General features: G+C 43.1%; 1 protein-coding gene across 2 annotated transcripts; it reads right to left on the bottom strand.

Moving 5' to 3' along the window:
* Positions 1-3,662: 3,662 nt before the first annotated feature.
* On the bottom strand, positions 3,663-7,982 carry LOC127316951 (heme A synthase COX15). Of its 2 annotated transcripts, none has more exons than XM_051347434.2 (7): positions 7,617-7,982; positions 6,712-7,028; positions 5,862-6,087; positions 5,541-5,786; positions 5,349-5,459; positions 4,846-4,977; positions 3,663-3,968 (listed from the first exon to the last, which is right to left on the bottom strand). In XM_051347434.2, exons 1-7 carry the CDS (start codon positions 7,863-7,865, stop codon positions 3,957-3,959), a joined length of 1,293 nt encoding a protein of 430 aa, XP_051203394.1. In that variant the 5' UTR covers positions 7,866-7,982; the 3' UTR covers positions 3,663-3,956. The 2 variants fall into 2 exon arrangements, with proteins under 2 accessions (XP_051203394.1, XP_051203393.1); XM_051347433.2 differs by lacking the exon at positions 3,663-3,968 and adding an exon at positions 4,109-4,608 and having other exon boundaries at positions 7,617-7,981.
* Positions 7,983-20,181: the final 12,199 nt, after the last annotated feature.

Below are 20,181 nucleotides of genomic sequence, written 5' to 3'. Positions count from 1 at the left end.
TTGGTATTCTATGCATGAGGCTTGCAACTTATAGGATGTCTTATACATAACACATATGATTTATTACTACCGTTGACAAAATTGTTTCTATGTTTTCAAAATGAAAAGCTCTAGCACAAAAATAGTAATCCATGCTTCCCTCTGCGAAGGGCCATTCTTTTACTTTATGTTGAGTCAGTTTACCTACTTCTTTCTATCTTAGAAGCAAACACTTGTGTCAACTGTGTGCATTGATTCTTACATGTTTACCTATTGCACTTGTTATATTGCTTTATGTTGACAACTATCCATGAGATAAACATGTTGAAGTTGAAAGCAACCGCTGAAACTTATATCTTCCTTTGTGTTGCTTCAAAGCTTTCTACTAAGAATTTATTGCTTTATGAGTTAACTCTTATGCAAGTCTTATTGATGCTTGTCTTGAAAGTACTATTCATGAAAAGTCTTTGCTATATGATTCAGTTGTTTATTCATTGTCTTTACCATTGCTTCGAATCACTGCATTCATCTAATATGCTTTACAATAGTATTGATCAAGATTATGATAGCATGTCACTTCAGAAATTATCCTTGTTATCGTTTACCTACTCGAGGGCGAGTAGGAACTAAGTTTGGGGGTGCTTGATACGTCTCAAACGTATCTATAATTTCTTATGTTCCATGCTCAAAGGGGATACGAAGTGGGGCGACGAGGCGCCGACACCACAGGGCCGCGCGGCCTGGGTGGGGCCCGCGCCGCCCTATGGTGTGGGTCCCCCGTGCCGCCTCCAACCCTACCCTTCCGCCTACTTATAGCCTTCGTCGCGAAAACCCCTGTACCGAGAGCCACAATACGGAAAACCATTCAGAGACGCCGCCGCCGCCAATCCCATCTCAGGGGAATTCAGGAGATCGCCTCCGGCACCCTGCCGGAGAGGGGAATCATCTCCCGGAGGACTCTTCATCACCATGATCGCCTCCGGATTGATGTGTGAGTAGTTCACCCCTGGACTATGGGTCCATAGCAGTAGCTAGATGGTTGTCTTCTCCTCATTGTGCTATCATGTTAGATCTTGTGAGCTGCCTATCATGATCAAGATCATCTATTTGTAATGCTACATGTTGTGTTTGTTGGGATCCGATGAATATGGAATACTATGTCAAGTTGATTATCAATCTATCATATATGTGTTGTTTATGTTCTTGCATGCTCTCTGTTGCTAGTAGAGGCTCTGGCCAAGTTGATACTTGTAACTCCAAGAGGGAGTATTTATGCTCGATAGTGGGTTCATGCCTCCATTGAATCGGGCAAAGGATGAGAAAGTTCTAAGGTTGTGGATGTGCTGTTGCCACTAGGGATAAAACATCAATGCTTTATCTAAGGATATTTGTGTTGATTACATTACGCACCATACTTAATGCAATTGTCTGTTGTTTGCAACTTAATACTGGAAGGGGTGCGGATGCTAACCTGAAGGTGGACTTTTTAGGCATACATGCATGCTGGATAGCGGTCTATGTACTTTGTCGTAATGCCCTGATTAAATCTCATAGTAGTCATCGTGATATGTATGTGCATTGTTATGCCCTCTCTATTTGTCAATTGCCCAACTGTAATTTGTTCACCCAACATGCTATTTATCTTATGGGAGAGACACCACTAGTGAACTGTGGACCCCGGTCCATTCTTTACATCTGAAATACAATCTACTGCAAACTCTGTTCTTTACTGTTCTTCGCAAACAAACATCATCTTCCACACTATACATTTAATCCTTTGTTTACAGCAAGCCGGTGAGATTGACAACCTCACTGTTAAGTTGGGGCAAAGTATTGTGATTGTGTTGTGCAGGTTCCACGTTGGCGCCGGAATCCCTGGTGTTGCGCCGCACTACACTCCGTCACCAACAACCTTCACGTGTTCCTTGACTCCTACTGGTTCGATAACCTTGGTTTCATACTGAGAAAAAACTCGCTGCTGTACGCATCACACCTTCCTCTTGGGGTTCCCAACGGACGTGTGTTAACTACCACGCCAACAGCACTTGTCAGGTTGTAACTTCTTTACATAAACTTCGCAGCCTCAAACTTTAAGGAACGGCAATTTAGGTTTCTTACCAAACCATAATTCATACGGTGTCGTTTCAACGGGTTTAGATGGTGCCCTATTTAAAGTGAATGCGGTTGTCTCTAATGCATAACCCCACAATAATAACGGCAAATCGGTAAGAGACATCATAGATCGAACCATATCTAAGAGAGTTCGATTACGAAGTTCGAACACACCATTGAGTTGTGGTGTTTCCGGCGGTGTCAATTGTGAAAGTATTCCGCATTTCTTTAAATGCATGCCAAACTCATAACTCAGATATTCACCTCCACGATCAGAACGCAGAAACTTAATCTTCTTGTTGCGCTGATTTTCTTCTTCACTTTGGAATTCCTTAAACTTCTCGAAAGTTTCGGACTTATGTTTCATAAAGTAAATATACTCATATCTACTCAGATCATCCGTGAAGGTTAGAACATAACGATAACCACCGCGCGATGCTACACTCATTGGTCCGCACACATCGGTATGTATAATTTCCAATAAGTCTGCAGCTCGCTCCATTATACCAAAGAATGGAGTCTTAGTCATTTTACCCATTAGACATGCTTCGTATCTATCAAGTGATTCAAAAACAAGTGATTCAAGAAGTCCATCGGAATGGAGTCTTCATGCTTTTCACTCCAATGTGACCAAGACGACAGTGCCACATATATGTAGACTTATCATTCAATTTAATTCGTTTAGCATCAATGTTATGAACATGTGTATCACTACTATCGAGATTTAACAAGTATAAACCATTCATCTCAGGTGCATGACCATAAAAGATGTTATTCATATAAATAGAACAACCATTATTCTCTGACTTAAACGAATAACCGTCTTGCATTAAACAAGATCCAGATATAATATTCATACTCAACGCAGGCACCAAATAACAATTATTTAGATTTAAAACTAATCCCGAAGGTAGATGTAGAGGGAGCTGGTCGAGTAGCAGGGGATCCCCGGATCTGGTCGAGCAGCAGATTATGGTCAGAGATCAGGGTTGGAGCTCGGGGCCAGGGATGGCGCTTGTCCTAGAGCACGACGGAGACCACACACGGGGGAGAGCTTCTAGGGCGCCAAGACGGCAACCTACGCAGCGCTCGGCAGGTGGCAGCCAGATCGGATTTTGTTCAGCTCGGGAGGAAGGAATAGCTCGGGCCTCGGCGATAGTAAAAGAAAGATACTTAACCGGTACCGTGGCATTTGTAGTATCATGCGATTTGGTGGGAAGGCAAAACAGTCTATAAAAATATGTTGGACGAAAATCAGTGACCACAGGAAACAGTCGTTCTTTTTAAGTAGTAGAGAAATCTTAATGACTGAAACTAAGGTAGCATATAATGAAGAGGTGAGGAAGAAATACAATCGTTTTGTACAGCCTCAGCCAATTCCTGCAGGCGAAGATCCACTTCGTTCCACCACCCCTCATTCCCTCACGAACCTTGCCCCTGGCTCGAGAATTTGTTCAGACAAATAAAAATCGTGATTCTGTTTATCCTGGATCGGGACGGCGGACACGAACACTTCGTGCAGTCACCGTCGTCGGTGGGCCGACAGATAGATAGGCTTCGACAGACACGTATACGTGATAGTTTACGTGAGCTAGCTTCAGCATCTACGACGTCATATGAGACCTTGCACTACAAGATCGTCGCCTGGCGGTGATGATGACAATGGGTTCAGAGAGATCCAACATATCATCCTGGCATTTTGCCACAACCAACTACCACCCTGAGTGCACTTCCTTTTATTTATGAAAGTAAAGACAAAAACTTCCATTGTTCTCACGACATCCACCTTTGTTGCTTCACTTCACACCCTTCTCTACCGACACTAAACTTCTGACCTGTTTGTCCAGAGTTCTATGTATGTATACTCATCCCAGTACCTTCATGCGCCACAAGGTAACAACGGATCATCACAACATAAAAGTGCTACTGTACAGTAACACAGGCAGAGTGTACATTGCAAAGTATATGACATTGTATAGATCATAATGTGGATTAAAACATAATGAACTCAGGCACATATTCTAAGCATATGCCTTAAGGTGGACTACCAGCAATTCTTAGCTTATCGTACATAATAGGTTAAGCTTCGACGCTTATAATCTAGCAGAGTACACACTTTTGGCCAGCATGCCCAAATGAAATATTGCATACAAAACTGCAATATACAAAAGATAAATTTGGGAAGGTTTGTAATATTTGCCGCTACAAATCTATGAAGACGACTTACTCAAGAATTTGTTCTTTTGCCAAACACTATAGTTAGATACTGCAAATAAGGGACCCATGAATGTTAGAAGGCCAAAAAAAATCAAATAGCCACTGTGAGGGCAATATCATGGCATCGTGTCATGTTGATTTCACAGCGGATGCAAGTGACTTCAAGAGAGCTGGTGATGGTCTTCTTAAAGTGTGAGTGAGAAGTATCATCAGTGACAGTAACGTCAACGCACCAGCTTGATGAGCTGAGCCCAAAGAGGTCGGGACATACATCAAAAGTGTAGATATCCCCAACGTAACCTACATAAAAAAATCATGCTGCCTATTACTATGGATGGCAAAAAAAAAAATCAATGCTTCTTTTTATCAAAACATTATGCTTAACATATCCTTTCATGTGATAAAAATAACTTCATCAGTGAAACAGATTAAGTTATGTACTCTAATTCTTTTAACATATATGTGCAAGAACTGCGTTGATAATTCAAAATAATCTTAACATGAACTAAGCCAAAGGGTTTGATTTGTGAATTATACCTGAAGAGCTGCCATCCCAAGTGTGCTCCCAACCAGAGACTTGACTGCTGGATGCATGTCTATTTTCCTTGCGGCCAACCATAAGCCACTCACAGACAATAAGGTAGTTGTTGCGAGAATTCGGTGATTGAGCTACAAAATGCGAAGAGCATGTTCAGTCATAAAAATGGATAAATCACAATGACGGATTTCAAGAAGTTTTCCGGTCTCTGCAAAATGAAAAGGAGATCATGATAGATGTACTACAAGCATTACTTAACTTGTCACAAGAACTTAATAATACTAACAAAACTTGTTGCAATGTTGGTTGATGCATATTTTGAAATATACCAGTTGTCATTGGTTATTGAAGAAATGTGTGTGATTCCGGTCAGTTGTTAATTCTTCAAAAACGAATAATGTTAAGAAGCTAAATGAATATCCGAACCAATTAATAACAGAAGTTTAAGACAGCATAAATTTCAAAACTATAAAATCCTATCATGAGTGGAGCTAAATGTTACCTGCACAGTAGATGTATTCTCAAAGAAATTACGTATGAAAGGTACCATACTGAACACATCTTCAGGAATCCAAGTGTCACCCATCTTTGGAAACGTATTGTATGCACGCCCCTAGTCATAACAAATAGTTCACATACGTGTAGGATAAAAGAAGGCTAAGCAGACAGCAACAGAAAGGAAGAGTTCACATACTGCATCATTTCCTGCAACAAAAGCTCCAGATACGGCAGTAATGCCTACCACGGCACTGACAGGAATTGCCAGCTTTCTTAATTTTGCTGCGCCTTTTACCCAATTCATTGATTCAGCAGGAGGTTCTGGCATCACTACTGATAGGGCAGTCCACAATATACCACAATATATAGCAAATGCAGAAGTCAGATGAGCTGCCAGCCTGTACGGGCTAACCCTTGGTTCAACATACTCAGATGCTGGTTCCTAATATGAGAAAAAGAAGGAATAATCAACTTCCAAGTAACATACCAGCACAAAACAAGGGCATCGTAATAGTACCTCAAGACCGCTTTTCACCATCCACCAGCCAATCAGTCCTTGCCCACCACCAAGTGCAAAAAGAGCAGAGAGCCTGAGGCCAAGTTGGCGCGTAACATAGCCTTTTGCAACAAAGTACCCAAAAGGAACAGCAAATACAAAACCCAAAGCTCTTCCCCACATTCTGTGTGCATACTCCATCCAGTAGATAAATTTGAAATCTTCAAGGTTCATTCCTTTGTTCACCCTGCATATGTTAATGGAATGCTGCTGCCGCATTAGCGGAAACGTGGGAAAAGAAAACTAGATGCGACTCTCCACAAGTGGGAGAAAGAAAAGATATCACAAGTAGAACCAAAGTAATCTTATGTCTTCTTCCTCACCAACAAAAAGTGTCAAGTTTATTTTGACAGGTAATTACCAAAATTATATCAACTTTTCTATAAAGACTAATTGGATTAGAGAGCATGGCAAGGTAAAAAAAAAAAAATCCCACAGCTTCTATGAACACCTTGATAACAACTTGCTAGTGCTAAGATTTTCAAGTTAGAAGGTGTTCTTACTGGAATGTTATAGTGGGGCAAGTGATGACAATCGAACAATCCTTATGGAACATCTCCAGTAAGGAAACAACTTTAGTCCGTTGCCCAGAACCTATTGTATTTAATTTTAGGTTTTGCATAAATGCTACATGATAGGGACTTCCTTGAAAGCCAGGGTCATCTAAGAGGACCATAAAAACTGAATAAAATAGAATTAAGTGGATTGCATCCTCAATGGTACAGAAAACTTAGTTTCATCAGTGAGTCCTTGACGATAGCTGACTGTGGCAAGATGACGTATAAACGGAAGGCAACAATTGCATTCTTACCTCATGTATTCAGGTGAGAGCTTGTATTTCTCAAATTCCAGTAGCCACTCTTCTTCTGACATAGGAGGCAGCCCCCCAGCAAACTTCCACTCGGTCATTGAAAGCCCTGAACGTGTGAGCCGAGTGACTCCACCAAGTATGACCATGCTGAATACCCAGGCAGCACATCCAAAGAGCCATATCCCAACTGCCTTCTGCGCTCCAGGGCCTTTGGTAACGAGCTGCTTTAGTGCTGAATTTGCTGCTGCGTTTGCCACTGTTGGATTCAGTGCTGCTGACGCAGTAGACATTTTTCGTGTGCACTGGCCAAAACAACTCTAAAATGAAGCAAATGAATCAAATTTGGGAATTATTTTCAAGAAGAGTAGTAGAATTTTGCAATACAAATTGAAGATTAAGAGATGAATGTGATGAGCTACGCATGATACTCCTTAGAAGTTCTAAAAATGGAACGCCTAGCCAGAAGTGTGCACAAATTCGTCCTTTACAGCAACATATCCAAGGGAAACAATCAACATTTTTAGTAATTACATAAGAAATCCTTTTCTCTTTGGCACAAAAAACATTTCCAGGAAGAGGCAATCAACCTATCAGGTAAGGATCATGTGATATTCTTGTGAGTGCAATATTTAGCTTTTATACAGAAGATAACGTTTTAATTACGGCAGCAGATAGCCTTCTCCACTACAGATTTCCAAAAATGATCAAATGCTGAACCAAAAAACACAATTCCTGACACTAATGCCACTTTAAACAGAAATCTCCTCGCTAAGTGGCCACTGCCGGCTCATTCCCCTCGAATTTCGAACCAAACAAATTTCTTCTACGACTCAGTCGCCTAGAAAACGATACCATAGCCACGAGGAGCTAGAGGAGGAATGGGGGGAAGGCGGAGAAACGCTCACCTTGGGAGCGAGAGAGCGGAAGGCGTGGAAGGAGGCGACTCGGGAGGCGGCGAATAAGCCGCCGGTCGACCGCGGGTGAGGCGAAGGGAGGAGGTGGCCGCCAGCGCCGCCACAGGAGCCCGATCCAACCCTAGGAGGAGCGAGGGACGGAGCCGGAGAGCCCCTCGGGAGGCGAGGGATCGTCGCCAGGGCAGAGGCCTGGTCCTTGCCCCGGCGGAGCAGCGCCGCGGCTACCCTGCTCCCCATCATGGCGGGCGGTGGCGCTGCGGCTGGCCGAGGAAGAAGCGGCGGAAGGGGGAGCTCGTCGGAGATTTTAGAAGTGGAAAAAATTGTGGGGTTTAGGCGCTGGTCACGTCATGGGCTTCCACTAACACATGGATCTGTGCTAAAACAATCTGATGAAATGGTACGCAAACCGCAACAAGCTACGTGGCAGTGTGTGAGCCTAGAATTGGGCTTGCCCGACTAGGCCCAATAGTTATTTTTTTTCAGCCTAGTACGGTTTAACATTCAGCACGTTCACTAAAAAAAAAACTCATTCTCTGGGTACCCTAAAAAAAAGTAAGGCCATCGACCGGGGAGGAAGATGACGACCACGTGCCACCCTTACTAGAGATGGGGACGACGTGGCTGGTCGCGGTTGTTTATGGGAGTGCGATGCAGGTGGGGTTCGTCGGAGACAGGGCTGAAGTAGATTGTGATTTTTTAAAAATATATGCTTTTGTTACTTCAACGAATAATACTTTTTTTAAAAAAAAAATCACAAATAATACGGCATCAGAGTAGCGTTTCCCGAGGGGAACCTATCGGATAAGTGTTGCCAGTGTCTGCGCATAATAGCCTGGGCAGAACTCGTGGAAGGATCGCCCGACTGCCTCCTGTTGGGGAAGACTGTCTCGATTACTGCTACCGGATTACGCATACCGATTCCTACGGTCGGGCTATGCGTACCCGAGTTTTTGGGTGTTTTTTGCTCCCCATCCACTAGCCATTACCCACCACCCTTTTCCCGCTAACCTATTTCCCGCCACGCCAGCCCTTTCCTGCCGAACTCTTTCCAGCCGATTTTTCTAGTCTTCTGTCTATAAAAAAACCGAGCCGCCTGATTTGTTTCGAAGTACATGTGATTCTCTCCCTTTCTTCTATCCAATTTCTTTTAACCAACTATTTGATGCCATGAGTGTGCCTTGCTCGTACCAGGACTGGAGGCCGAGGAAAAAGAAGGATGCAAGCTTGCCCAACATATTCGACTGGAGCGTTGATGGTGCGGTGATCTTGCGAAGATGAAGAAGGCGAAAGATTTGTCTGATAAGTTTGGCATAGATTTTTTTCATGCCAACTATGATCACGATGCACCGGAAAGCTCGGCGTAACCTACGCCTCCGATATGTTGTAAGCAAGGGGAAAAGACATATTATTTGTTTTATTTTTCTTTCAAGTAACATTCTTATTTTTTTGTTGTTATCTCCTCCGCCATTTTGTATGTGGTACCACTAGATTGACATGGAGCAGCCTAAGTTGGCGGCCAAAGAGCTTGAGGATAGGCATCGTCGTGCATGGGCTGAGTTCAAGAAGGAGGGGCATAGGAGGTTGCTGCAAAGGTGAAAGCGGAGAGAGAGAGAGAGAGAGAGAGAGAGAGAGAGAGAGAGAGAGAGAGAGAGAGAGAGAGAGAGAGATTGATACGGGGTGGCTTTTGGACACCTCCGCCTCAAGACCGACAAGCCCTCCTTGTGGCCTAATGACACGAGCTCGGGCCAAAGCTATACACCAAGAGGTGAATTCGCTCCTTTCCACGTATACGTTAGATACCTCATTGGATGGAATGCTACCTCATGCAAATGCCCTATGTGTCATCAGGTACAAATCTCACCAAGGATCTGAAGAGGAAGAAGCTCCATGGGTCAAAGAAGAAGAAGAGAAGAAGGAAGAACCGCATCAGCTGATGGCATTAGCTCCAAGCCGGCACTGTCGGTGGAAGCACCACAGCACAACCGGCCGACGCACCCCGGCACTGCCGGGCTCCAAGCACCGGCACTGCCGCCTGAAGACGTCGCAACAGCACCTGGCCGGCCCCACCCCAGTTGACTTCATCTGAACCGTCGATTTCGATCCTATGGCTATGTTTATTTTGCAAATGACCAAGTTACCCCTGTTTTGGATATAGCCTATATATAGGGCTCCCCCAGCCACGAATTAGGGTTAGACTTGTTTTGACATAATATGAGTTAGCTCCTCCCCCATGGGAAAACCTTCTAGAGATGGATCTATGAAGTGTATCAAGGATCTTCTTAGTGATTGGTCTCTTTCATTCTAGGGATTCTAGTGTTTGTAGATCTTTTGCTTTTGCAATTCTATCTATTTGCACTCTTTACCTCTTTGGAAATCTACCAATTGCTTGCCAATCTTTTGTGAGGGATTTCTACTCCTTGTGGGTCTTTGCCTTGCAATTCCATTCGGTTGGTGTATCGGGCCAACGAAGAACAACCGGTTGTGTGTGTTGCGTTTGTATCTCCGAATCCCTCCGCCTCCCCACTCGTGTTCTTCGTGTTCTTCACACCGCCCCCAAATCCGTGAAGATCGGGCCTCCCCTAGGGCTCAGCCCTTATCAGAGATGGCTGCAGAATCATCGTGTGGAGCAACGGGAGTAGCTTGATGACTAGGAAAAGAGACTGGGGGAGAAGGAGGCAAAGTTAGAGGAGAAGGAAGGGGTGCGCAAGGAGCTCCATGAGACGGAGGTGTTGTAGAAGTGAGAAAGAGCTGCGCAGTCGAAGGTAGCGAAAGAGCGTGGTGACAAGACTAGAAAATGACCACGCTGGACACGGGACCACTAGATTTCTCTACTAATAGCAATGTATCTTAATTTCAGTTCTAGTGTAGTTGTGTATCTTAATTTAAGTAGTCGTGTAGTTTTGTATTTTAATTTTAGTTGCAGTGTAGTTTTGTATTTTAATTTCAATTGTAGTGTACCGAAGTTGTAGAGTACCGATGTAGCTTAATTTTAGTTTCTGGTGTAGCGATGTATTTTTATTGAAGTTTGTAAGGGTACTTTGTCCCTATTTTTGTTTTTGGTAATTGATGACAATTCCTATGGACTAGTATTTTGATTGATTTTTTGTTTGAAGAAATACTCCATAGGTTTTGCTTGAAGTCCGTTTGTTGGATTCAATATAGTTAATATCAAGAGAGAAGCTTTGGCTCGAAGTCGGTGTCACAATCCTCCAAGCCTCATGAGTTGAGCTATTGGTGACTGATGTCTACTCACGCTTCTTTTCCTGTAGACAGTGTTGGGCCTCCAAGAGCAGAGGTTTGTAGAACAGCAGCAAGTTTTCCCTTAAGTGGATCACCCAAGGTTTATCGAACTCAGGGAGGAAGAGGTCAAAGATATCCCTCTCAAGCAACCCTGCAATCACGATACAAGAAGTCTCTTGTGTCCCCAACACACCTAATACACTTGTCAATGTATAGGTGCACTAGTTCGGCGAAGAGATAGTGAAATACAAGTGGTATGAAGGAATATGAGCAGTAGTAACGGCGCCAGAAAATAGCTTGCTGGCGTGCAGTTGATGGTAGTAATACTGCAGGAAGTAAAGATGCAGTAAAACAGTAAACAAGCGGTGCCAGAAAATAGCTTGCTGGCGTGGGAAGCAATTCTCTTTGGTGTAATTTATTCGGAAACAAGGCCTAGGGATCATACTTTCACTAGTGGACACTCTCAACATTGATCACATAACTGAATAAACAAATACTACTTTCTCTACACTCTCTTGTTGGACGACAAACACCATTCATTGTGTAGGGCTACAAGAGCACCTCAATGCCGGAATTAACAAGCTCCACAACATTCGATGTTCATATTTAAATAACCTTAGAGTGCATAATAGATCATTGCAATTTAGACCGAGAACTAACATAGCGCACACACTGTCACCATTACCCTATGAAAGGGGGAATAGATCACATCAATATTATCATAGTAATAGTTAACTTCATAATCTACAAGAGATCACAATCATAGCTTATACCAAGTACTACATGATGCACACACTGTCACCATTACATCATGAAGGAGGAATAGACTACTTTAATATAACATCACTAGAGTAGCACATAGATGATATTCAACTAGATCACAAAGCTCATGATCACATAAAGATCACATGGGAGAGAGAGATGAACCACATAGCTACCGGTACAACCCTTAGCCTCGAGAGAGAACTACTCCCTCCTCATCATAGGAGACAGCAGCGGCGATGAAGATGGCGGTGGTGTCGATGGAGATGCCTTCCGGGGGCACTTCCCCGTCCTGGCGGCGTGCCGGAACAGAGACTTCTGTCCCCCAGATCTTGGCTTCGCGATGGCGACGGCTGCGTAACTTTTCTCGTCCCGTGGCTTATTCCTCTAGGGTTTCCGCGACGAAGTCCTTAAGTAGGCGGAAGGGCAGCCTCGGAGGGGCCCTGGTGGGACCACACACTAGGGGGGCGCGCCCCACCCATGAGGCCGCGCCGCCCTGGCGTGTGGGGCCCCCTGGCTCCCCTCTGGTCTCTCTCCGGTGTTCTGGAAGCTTCGTGGAATTATAAGATTCTGGGCGTTGATTTCGTCCAATTCCGAGAATATTTCCTTACTAGGATTTCTGAAACCAAAAACAGCAGAAAACAAGAACTGGCACTTCGGCATCTCGTCAATAGGTTAGTTCCGGAAAACGCATCAAAACGATATAAAGTGTGAACAAAACATGTAGGTATTGTCATAAAACAAGCATGGAACATCAGAAATTATAGATACGTTGGAGACGTATCAGCATCCCCAAGCTTAGTTCCTACTCGTCCTCGAGTAGGTAGACGATAAAAAGAATAATTTCTGGAGTGACATGCTACTTACATAATCTGGATCATACTATTGTAAAGCATACGAGATGAATGCAGTGATTCGAAGCAATGATGAAGACAATGAGTAAACAAATGAATCATATAGCAAAGACTTTTCATGAATAATACTTTCAAGACAAGCATCAATAAGACTTGCATAAGAGTTACTCATAAAGTAATAAATTCTTAGTAGAAAGCTTTGAAACAACACAAAGGAAGATATAAGTTTCATCAGTTGCTTTCAACTTCAACATGTTTATCTCATGGATAATTGTCAACACAAAGTAATATAACAAGTGCAATAGGTAAAGATGTAAGAATCAATGCACACAGTTTACACAAGTGTTCGCTTCTAAGATAGAAAGAAGTAGGTAAACTGACTCAACATAAAGTAAAAGAATGGCCCTTCGCAGAGGGAAGCATGGATTACTATTTTTGTGCTAGAGCTTTTCATTTTGAAAACATAGAAACAATTTTGTCAACGGTAGTAATAATTCATATGCGTTATGTATAAGACATCCTATAAGTTGCAAGCCTCATGCATAGAATACCAATAGTGCTCGCACCTTGTCCTAATTAGCTTGGATTAACACGGATTATCATTGCATAACATATGTTTCAACCAAGTGTCACAAAGGGGTACCTCTATGCCGCATGTACAAAGGTCTAAGGAGAAAGTTCGCATTGGATTTCTCGCTTTTGATTATTCTCAACTTAGACATCCATACCGGGACAACATAGACAACAGATAATGGACTCCTCTTTTAATGCTTAAGCATTCAACAACATATAATATTCTCATAAGAGATTGAGGATTAATTGTCCAAACTGAAACTTCCACCATGATTCATGGGTTTAGTTAGCAGCCCAATGTTCTTCTCTAACAATATGCATACTCAAACCACTTGATCATGAAAATCGCCCTTACTTCAGACAAGACGAACATGCATAGCAACTCACATGATATTCAACAAAGGTGTTATAGTTGATGGCGTCCCCAGAAACATGGTTACCGCTCAACAAGCAACTTATAAGAAATAAGACACATAGCAACATATTCAGTACCACAATAGTTTTTAAGGCTATTTTCCCATGAGCTATATATTGCAAAGACAAAGAATAGAATTTTAAAGGTAGCACTCACGTAATGTACTTTGGAATGGCAGATAAATACCATGTAGTAGGTAGGTATGGTGGACACAAATGGCATAGTTTTTGGCTCAAGAATTTGGATGCACGAGAAGTATTCCCTCTCAATACAAGGCTTAGGCTAGCAAGGTTGTTTGAAGCAAACTCAAGTATAAAACGGTGCAGCAAAACTCACATATGAACATATTGTAAGCATTATAAGACTTTACATCGTCTTCCTTGTTGTTCAAACACCTTAACCAGAAAATATCTAGACTTAGAGAGACCAATCATGCAAACCAAATTTTAACAAGCTCTATGTAGTTCTTCATTAATAGGTGCAAAGTACATGATGCAAGAGCTTAAACATGATCTATATGAGCACAACAATTGCCAAGTATCAAATTATTCAAGACATTATACCAATTACCACATGAAGCATTTCCTGTTTCCAACCAAATAGCAATTAATGAAGCGGTTTTCAACTCCGCCATGAACATTAAAGATAGAACTAAGAACACCAGTGTTCATATGAAAAAGCGGAGCGTGTCTCTCTCCCACATAAGCATGAATTTATTCAGAGAATGAAAATAACAAAACAAAAATAAAAGCACACAGACGCTCCAAGTAAAGTACATAAGATGTGACTGAATAAAAATATAGTTTCACTAGAGGTGACCTGATAAGTTGTCGATGAAGAAGGGGATGCCCTTGAGTCTTCTTGAAATATGCAGGGATGAACCACGGGGGCATCCCCAAGCTTAGACTTTTCACTCTTCTTGATCATACTATATCATCCTCCTCTCTTGACCCTTGAAAACTTCCTCCACACCAAATTCGAAACAAACTCATTAGAGGGTTAGTGCATAATTGAAAATTCACATGTTCAGAGGTAACACAATCATTTTTAACACTTCTGGACATTGCCCAAAGCTACTGGAAGTCAATGGAACAAAGAAATCCATCCAACACAGCAAAAGAGGCAATGCGAAATAAAAGGCAGAATCTGTCAAAACAGAACAGTCCGTAAAGACGAATTTTTTAGAGGCACTGGACTTGCTCAGATGAAAATGCTCAAATTGAATGAAAGTTGCGTACATATCTGAGGATCACGCACGTAAATTGGTAGATTTTTCTGAGTTACCTACAGAGAACCCTGCCCAAATTCGTGACAGACAGAAATCTGTTTCTGCGCAATAATCCAAATCTAGTATGAACCTTGCTATCAAAGACTTTACTTGGCACAACAATGCAATAAAATAAGATAAGGAGAGGTTTCTACAGTAGTAACAACTTCCAAGACACAAATATAAAACAAAATTGCTGTAGTAAAATAAAAACATAGGTTATCTCCTAAGAAGTGTTTTCTTTATAGCCATTAAGATGGGCTCAGTAATTTCAATGATGCACTCGCAAGAAATAAGAGTTGAAGCAAAAGAGAGCATCAAAAAGCAAATTCAAAACACATTTAAGCCTAGCCCACTTCCTATGAAAAGGAATCTTGTACACAAATAAATTCATGAAGCATAATGCAATAAGCATAGAAAGATAAAACAAGTGTAACTTCAAGATTTTCAGCAAAAAGAGAGGAAACTTAATATTATTAAGATGCATATAACCATGTTTCCCTCTCTCATAATAACTTTCAGTAGCATCATGAACAAACTCAACAATATAACTATCAAATGAAACATTCTTATCATGAGCTATATGCATAAAATTGTTACTCTCCACATAAGCATAATCAATTTTATTAGTTGTAGTGGGTGCAAATTCAACAAAGTAGCTATCATTATTATTCTCATCAAGTGTAGGAGGCATAGTATAATCATAATAAAATTTACTCTCCATAGTAGGCGGCACCAAAAGACCACTATCATTATAATCATCATAAATAGGAGGCAAAGTATCATCAAAGAAAATTTTCTCCTCAATGCTTGGGGGACTAAAAATGTCATGCTCATCAAAACCAGCTTCCCCAAGCTTAGAATTTTCCATATCATTAGCAACAATGGTGTTCAAAGCGTTCATACTAATATCATTGCTACTAGCATGCAAATAAGATTCCATAGGTTTTTTAATTTTCACATCAAACCATCCATGTCTTAACTCAGGAAATAGAATAAAAAGCTCATTGTTATTTTCCATTATGCCTAACTAGTGAACAAGAAACAAAAAGATGCAATTGCAGGATCTAAAGGAAATTTCTTCGAGCACTTACAACGGCACCAGAAAATAACTTAGTTACCTGGGACCGGAGTGTGAGTGCCTTTTACCTTTCCTCCCCGGCAACGGCGTTAGAAAATAGCTTGATGTCTACTCACGCTTCTTTCCTCAGAGATGTTGTTGGGCCTCCAAGAGCAGAGGTTTGTAGAACAGCAGCAAGTTTTCCCTTAAGTGGATCACCCAAGGTCTATCGAACTCAGGGAGGAAGAGGTCAAAGATATCCCTCTCAAGCAACCCTGCAATCACGATACAATAAGTCTCTTGTGTCCCCAACACACCTAATACACTTGTCAGATGTATAGGTGCACTAGATCGGCGAAGAGATAGTGAAATACAAGTGGTATGAATGAATATGAGCAGTAGTAACGGCGCCAGAAAATAGCTTGCTGGCGTGCAGTTGATGGTAGTAATATTGCAGGAAGTAAATATGCAGTAAAACAGTAAACAAGCGGTGCCAGAAAATAGGTTGCTGGCGTGGGAAGCAATTCTCTGTGGTGTAATTTATTCGGAAACAAGGCCTAGGGATCATACTTTCACTAGTGGACACTCTCAACATTGATCACATAACTGAATAAACAAATACTACTTTCTCTACACTCTCTTGTTGGATGACAAACACCATTCATTGTGTAGGGCTACAAGAACACCTCAATGCCGGAGTTAACAAGCTCCACAACATTCGATGTTCATATTTAAATAACCTTAGAGTGCATAATAGATCATTGCAATTTAGACCGAGAACTAACATAACGCACACACTATCACCATTACACTATGAAAGGGGGAATAGATCACATCAATACTATCATAGTAATAGTTAACTTCATAATCTACAAGAGATCACAATCATAGCTTATACCAAGTACTACATGATGCACACACTGTCACCATTACATCATGAAGGAGGAATAGACTACTTTAATAACATCACTAGAGTAGCACATAGATGATATTCAACTAGATCACAAAGCTCATGATCACATAAAGATCACATGGGAGAGAGAGATGAACCACATAGCTACCGGTACAACCCTTAGCCTCGAGGGAGAACTACTCCCTCCTCATCATAGGAGACAGCAGCGGCGATGAAGATGGCGGTGGTGTCGATGGAGATGCCTTCCGGGGGCACTTCCCCGTCCCGGCGGCGTGCCGGAACAGAGACTTCTGTCCCCCAGATCTTGGCTTCGCGATGGCGGCGGCTCGGTAACTTTTCTCGTCCCGTGGCTTATTCCTCTAGGGTTTTCGCGACGGAGTCCTTAAGTAGGCGGAAGGGCAGCCTCGGAGGGGCCTTGGTGGGACCACACACTAGGGGGGCGCACCCCACCCCTTGGCCGCGCCGCCCTGGCTTTTGGGGCCCCCTGGCTCCCCTCTGGTCTCTCTCCGGTGTTCTGGAAGCTTCGTGGAATTATAAGATTCTGGGCGTTGATTTCGTCCAATTCCGAGAATATTTCCTTACTAGGATTTCTGAAACCAAAAACAGCAGAAAACAGGAACTGGCACTTCGACATCTCGTCAATAGGTTAGTTCCAGAAAACGCATCAAAACGATATAAAGTGTGAACAAAACATTTAGGTATTGTCATAAAACAAGCATGGAACATCAGAAATTATATATACGTTGGAGACGTATCAGTGACCAAGACCTAGAGCATGCAATCAACCGAGGTGTTTCGGCTTGAATGAAGCATGAGCGATGTCATCAAGGTCAAGCAGGACACGGTTAATTATCTCGAGCTCTTATGGTGTCGGGTCACGATGTGAAAAGAGAGAGGAAGAGCTCGAAGACGGAGATCGGAAAAGCGCGACAAGGTAGTCTCCTCTTTTCGGTATTCTTGAGCATAGGACCCCGCACTACTAAGGGAGGATCGGAGTCGTTATTTGGTTCTTTGGCTCAAATCATTTCCCTCTGTTCGCCATATCTTTTTCTCCACAATACATTTCGCCTTTTGCTTCCATCTTAGTAGTCTCCACAATACTTCATCGTTGGCTTCTATTTTATTGTCATTAGTATTTCACTCTTGCTTCCTCCAATATTTTTGCTCCCGATAGTGATCAAAATTTGCTCAGATTTTACCCAAGAAGGGTTTAAAGTTTGCTCCGCTTTTCGCCGAAAGAAAATAAGGAGAAAAAGAAGGAGAAAACAACAAATCTGGCCGGTCTAACCGGGGCCGAAGCCGGTCAGACCGGCCGGCCCAGTCAATATCCAGAGAAACTGGCCGTCATACCGGCTAGGCCGCGCTGGCCAGGTCGCTCGCTGCTGTCCGCGTTTGCTTTTTGCCTGGCAAGGAACGACCAAGCCTGCTGCCCATCCTCGCATGTGCGCGCTGCTGCTTTGCAGCAGCTCTTCCTTTCGCTCGCGTGTCTGCGCGCGCTGCTGCCGTTTTTCCCGCACGTCTGCTGCAACTTCTTTTTTCCTTCGCGCGCGCTGCCGCTCGGCCGCATGCCCGTGCAGCCGCACGCCGCACGCCGCCTCCATCCCATCGCGGCCTCCGCTCGCGCCCCCGCAATTCCCAGGGCGCGCCCGCTCCTCTCGCCGCTCTGCTCTTGCAGCGGCTCGGCAATTTCATAGGTCGGTATGACCGGGACTCGTGCCGCATACCGGCCGATTCCTCTGTACTCTTTTTGGCCTGGCCTCTGTTCAATTCCAGTGAGTTTACCTGGTGTGACCGGACACACAGCCAGTTATACAGGGCATTTTTTTATGTGTGAATTCCTGCGCGATTTTTTTTTGACTCCAACGGGTAGTATAAGGCAACCCCAATTTCATGGGAACTAACCTTCTCCATTCCATTTGATTCAGATCTATTTGCTAAAGGTGTCAAGAACTTCATTCTTTTTCCCTACCTCAAATCAAATCCTTGATTACGCAAGATTCGTCCATCAATTTTGCGAGTTGATTCATGTATCTCGAAGATCTTTTAATCATCTCTCTTTCAACCACACAAATTTTGATTTGAACCATCCTACCAAGTTTCGTTCTCCGATATTTTTACACTTGGAGGTTGAGGACTCCTTGGCGGTAGCAGTCACCGGGAGCGATCAAGTTTGTGATCGAGCTAGAAAGTGTGTACGGTATTGAAGGCCTCCGTAAGGTCTTCACATAGTGGGAAGAGCTCCTACTTCGTGGAAGGAGCTCACGGAGAAGAAGGTGTGCATTCGTGGTGTTCGGTGTCCTTCGTGGTACCGCACCTCTCCAACGGTGACTAGATTCCCCTCAAGGATGTGGACATCGGGATACATCGTCGTCTCCGCGTGTTTCGGTTATTTCTTTCCACCTATTTAATTTGTGATAGCCATGGAGCTTGAAGTTCTTGATATTTCTATTTTGCCATATAGGGTGTCCCACTTAGTTTGCATTAGGCCACTTTATATACCGCATAGCCTAAAAGTGCAAAAAAGTCAAGGAAAATTGTGTAGAACCTATTCACCCCCTCTAGGTTACCGACATTGAACTTTCAAAGTTGTACTTCGCTTTGTAGCTTAATTTCAATTGTAGCATTGTATCATTTTCTCGCCCAATTCTTCCCACCTAAATCTTTCTGCCAATTTTTCCCTCCTAGGATTTCCCGTCATTATCTCCCGCCAACATCCTCTCGGCCTGTAAAACCAACACATCGTTTCTACAGCTCAATATATAAAACACCACCATGACAACCACCACCACCACCTCCAAAACACCTCAACTAATTAACCCATCAATAGATCAGAGTTTCAAGAGCTTTCTTGTTGTTCTAGCTACTAGATTTGCTGAAAAAAGCCAAAGGGCAAGAAATAGCTTGAATGTGAGCGAAATGAGAGAGAGCACCAGAGAGAAACGAAGAGCAGGAAATGTGAGAACGAGGAGGAAGAAGGAGGGGCGATGGGGGCTTTATTTGCGTCCAAGCTCTAATCGGGAATAGCTATTCGCGTCCAAGCCCTAATCGGGAATAGCTTCCTCGAAACCCTACATCGGGATTCCGTGGCCTGACAAGGCATGTTGGCATGCGCGCCGACCAACCTCAGCCTTCTCTTGGGAAGAGCTTTCCCGATAGCCCGCTTTTCGGAAAGCCGAGCCCGACTACTGATGTCGCCATGTGATGCGTGCAGTTAACACACGTCCATTGGGAACCCCAAGAGGAAGGTGTGATGCGTACAGTAGCAAGTTTTCCCTCAGTATGAAACCAAGGTTTATCGAACCAGTAGGAGTCAAGGATCACGTGAAGGTCGTTGGTGACGGAGTGTAGTGCGGCGCAACACCAGAGATTCTGGCGCCAACGTGGAACCTGCACAACACAATCAAAGTACTTTGCCCCAACGTAACAGTGAGGTTGTCAATCTCACCGGCTTGCTGAAAACAAAGGATTAACC

The sequence above is a fragment of the Lolium perenne genome, chromosome 7, assembly GCF_019359855.2.
Source record: "Lolium perenne isolate Kyuss_39 chromosome 7, Kyuss_2.0, whole genome shotgun sequence".
In the NCBI taxonomy this organism is placed as follows: Eukaryota; Viridiplantae; Streptophyta; class Magnoliopsida; order Poales; family Poaceae; genus Lolium; species Lolium perenne.
Note: the sequence above shows the minus strand (reverse complement) of the source record. Positions and strands in the feature narration are given on the sequence as shown.

What these genes read in the sequence shown, in the direction of transcription:
- LOC127316951 (XM_051347433.2), bottom strand. Translation starts at nt 7,865, where the DNA reads ATGATGGGGAGCAGGGTAGCCGCGGCGCTGCTCCGCCGGGGCAAGGAC. An exon ending in TCCGCTCTCTCGCTCCCAAG is followed by an intron (nt 7,029 to 7,616) that starts GTGAGCGTTTCT and finishes GCTTCATTTTAG; the next exon opens with AGTTGTTTTGGCCAGTGCAC. An exon ending in TGGTGAAAAGCGGTCTTGAG is followed by an intron (nt 5,787 to 5,861) that starts GTACTATTACGA and finishes TTCTCATATTAG; the next exon opens with GAACCAGCATCTGAGTATGT.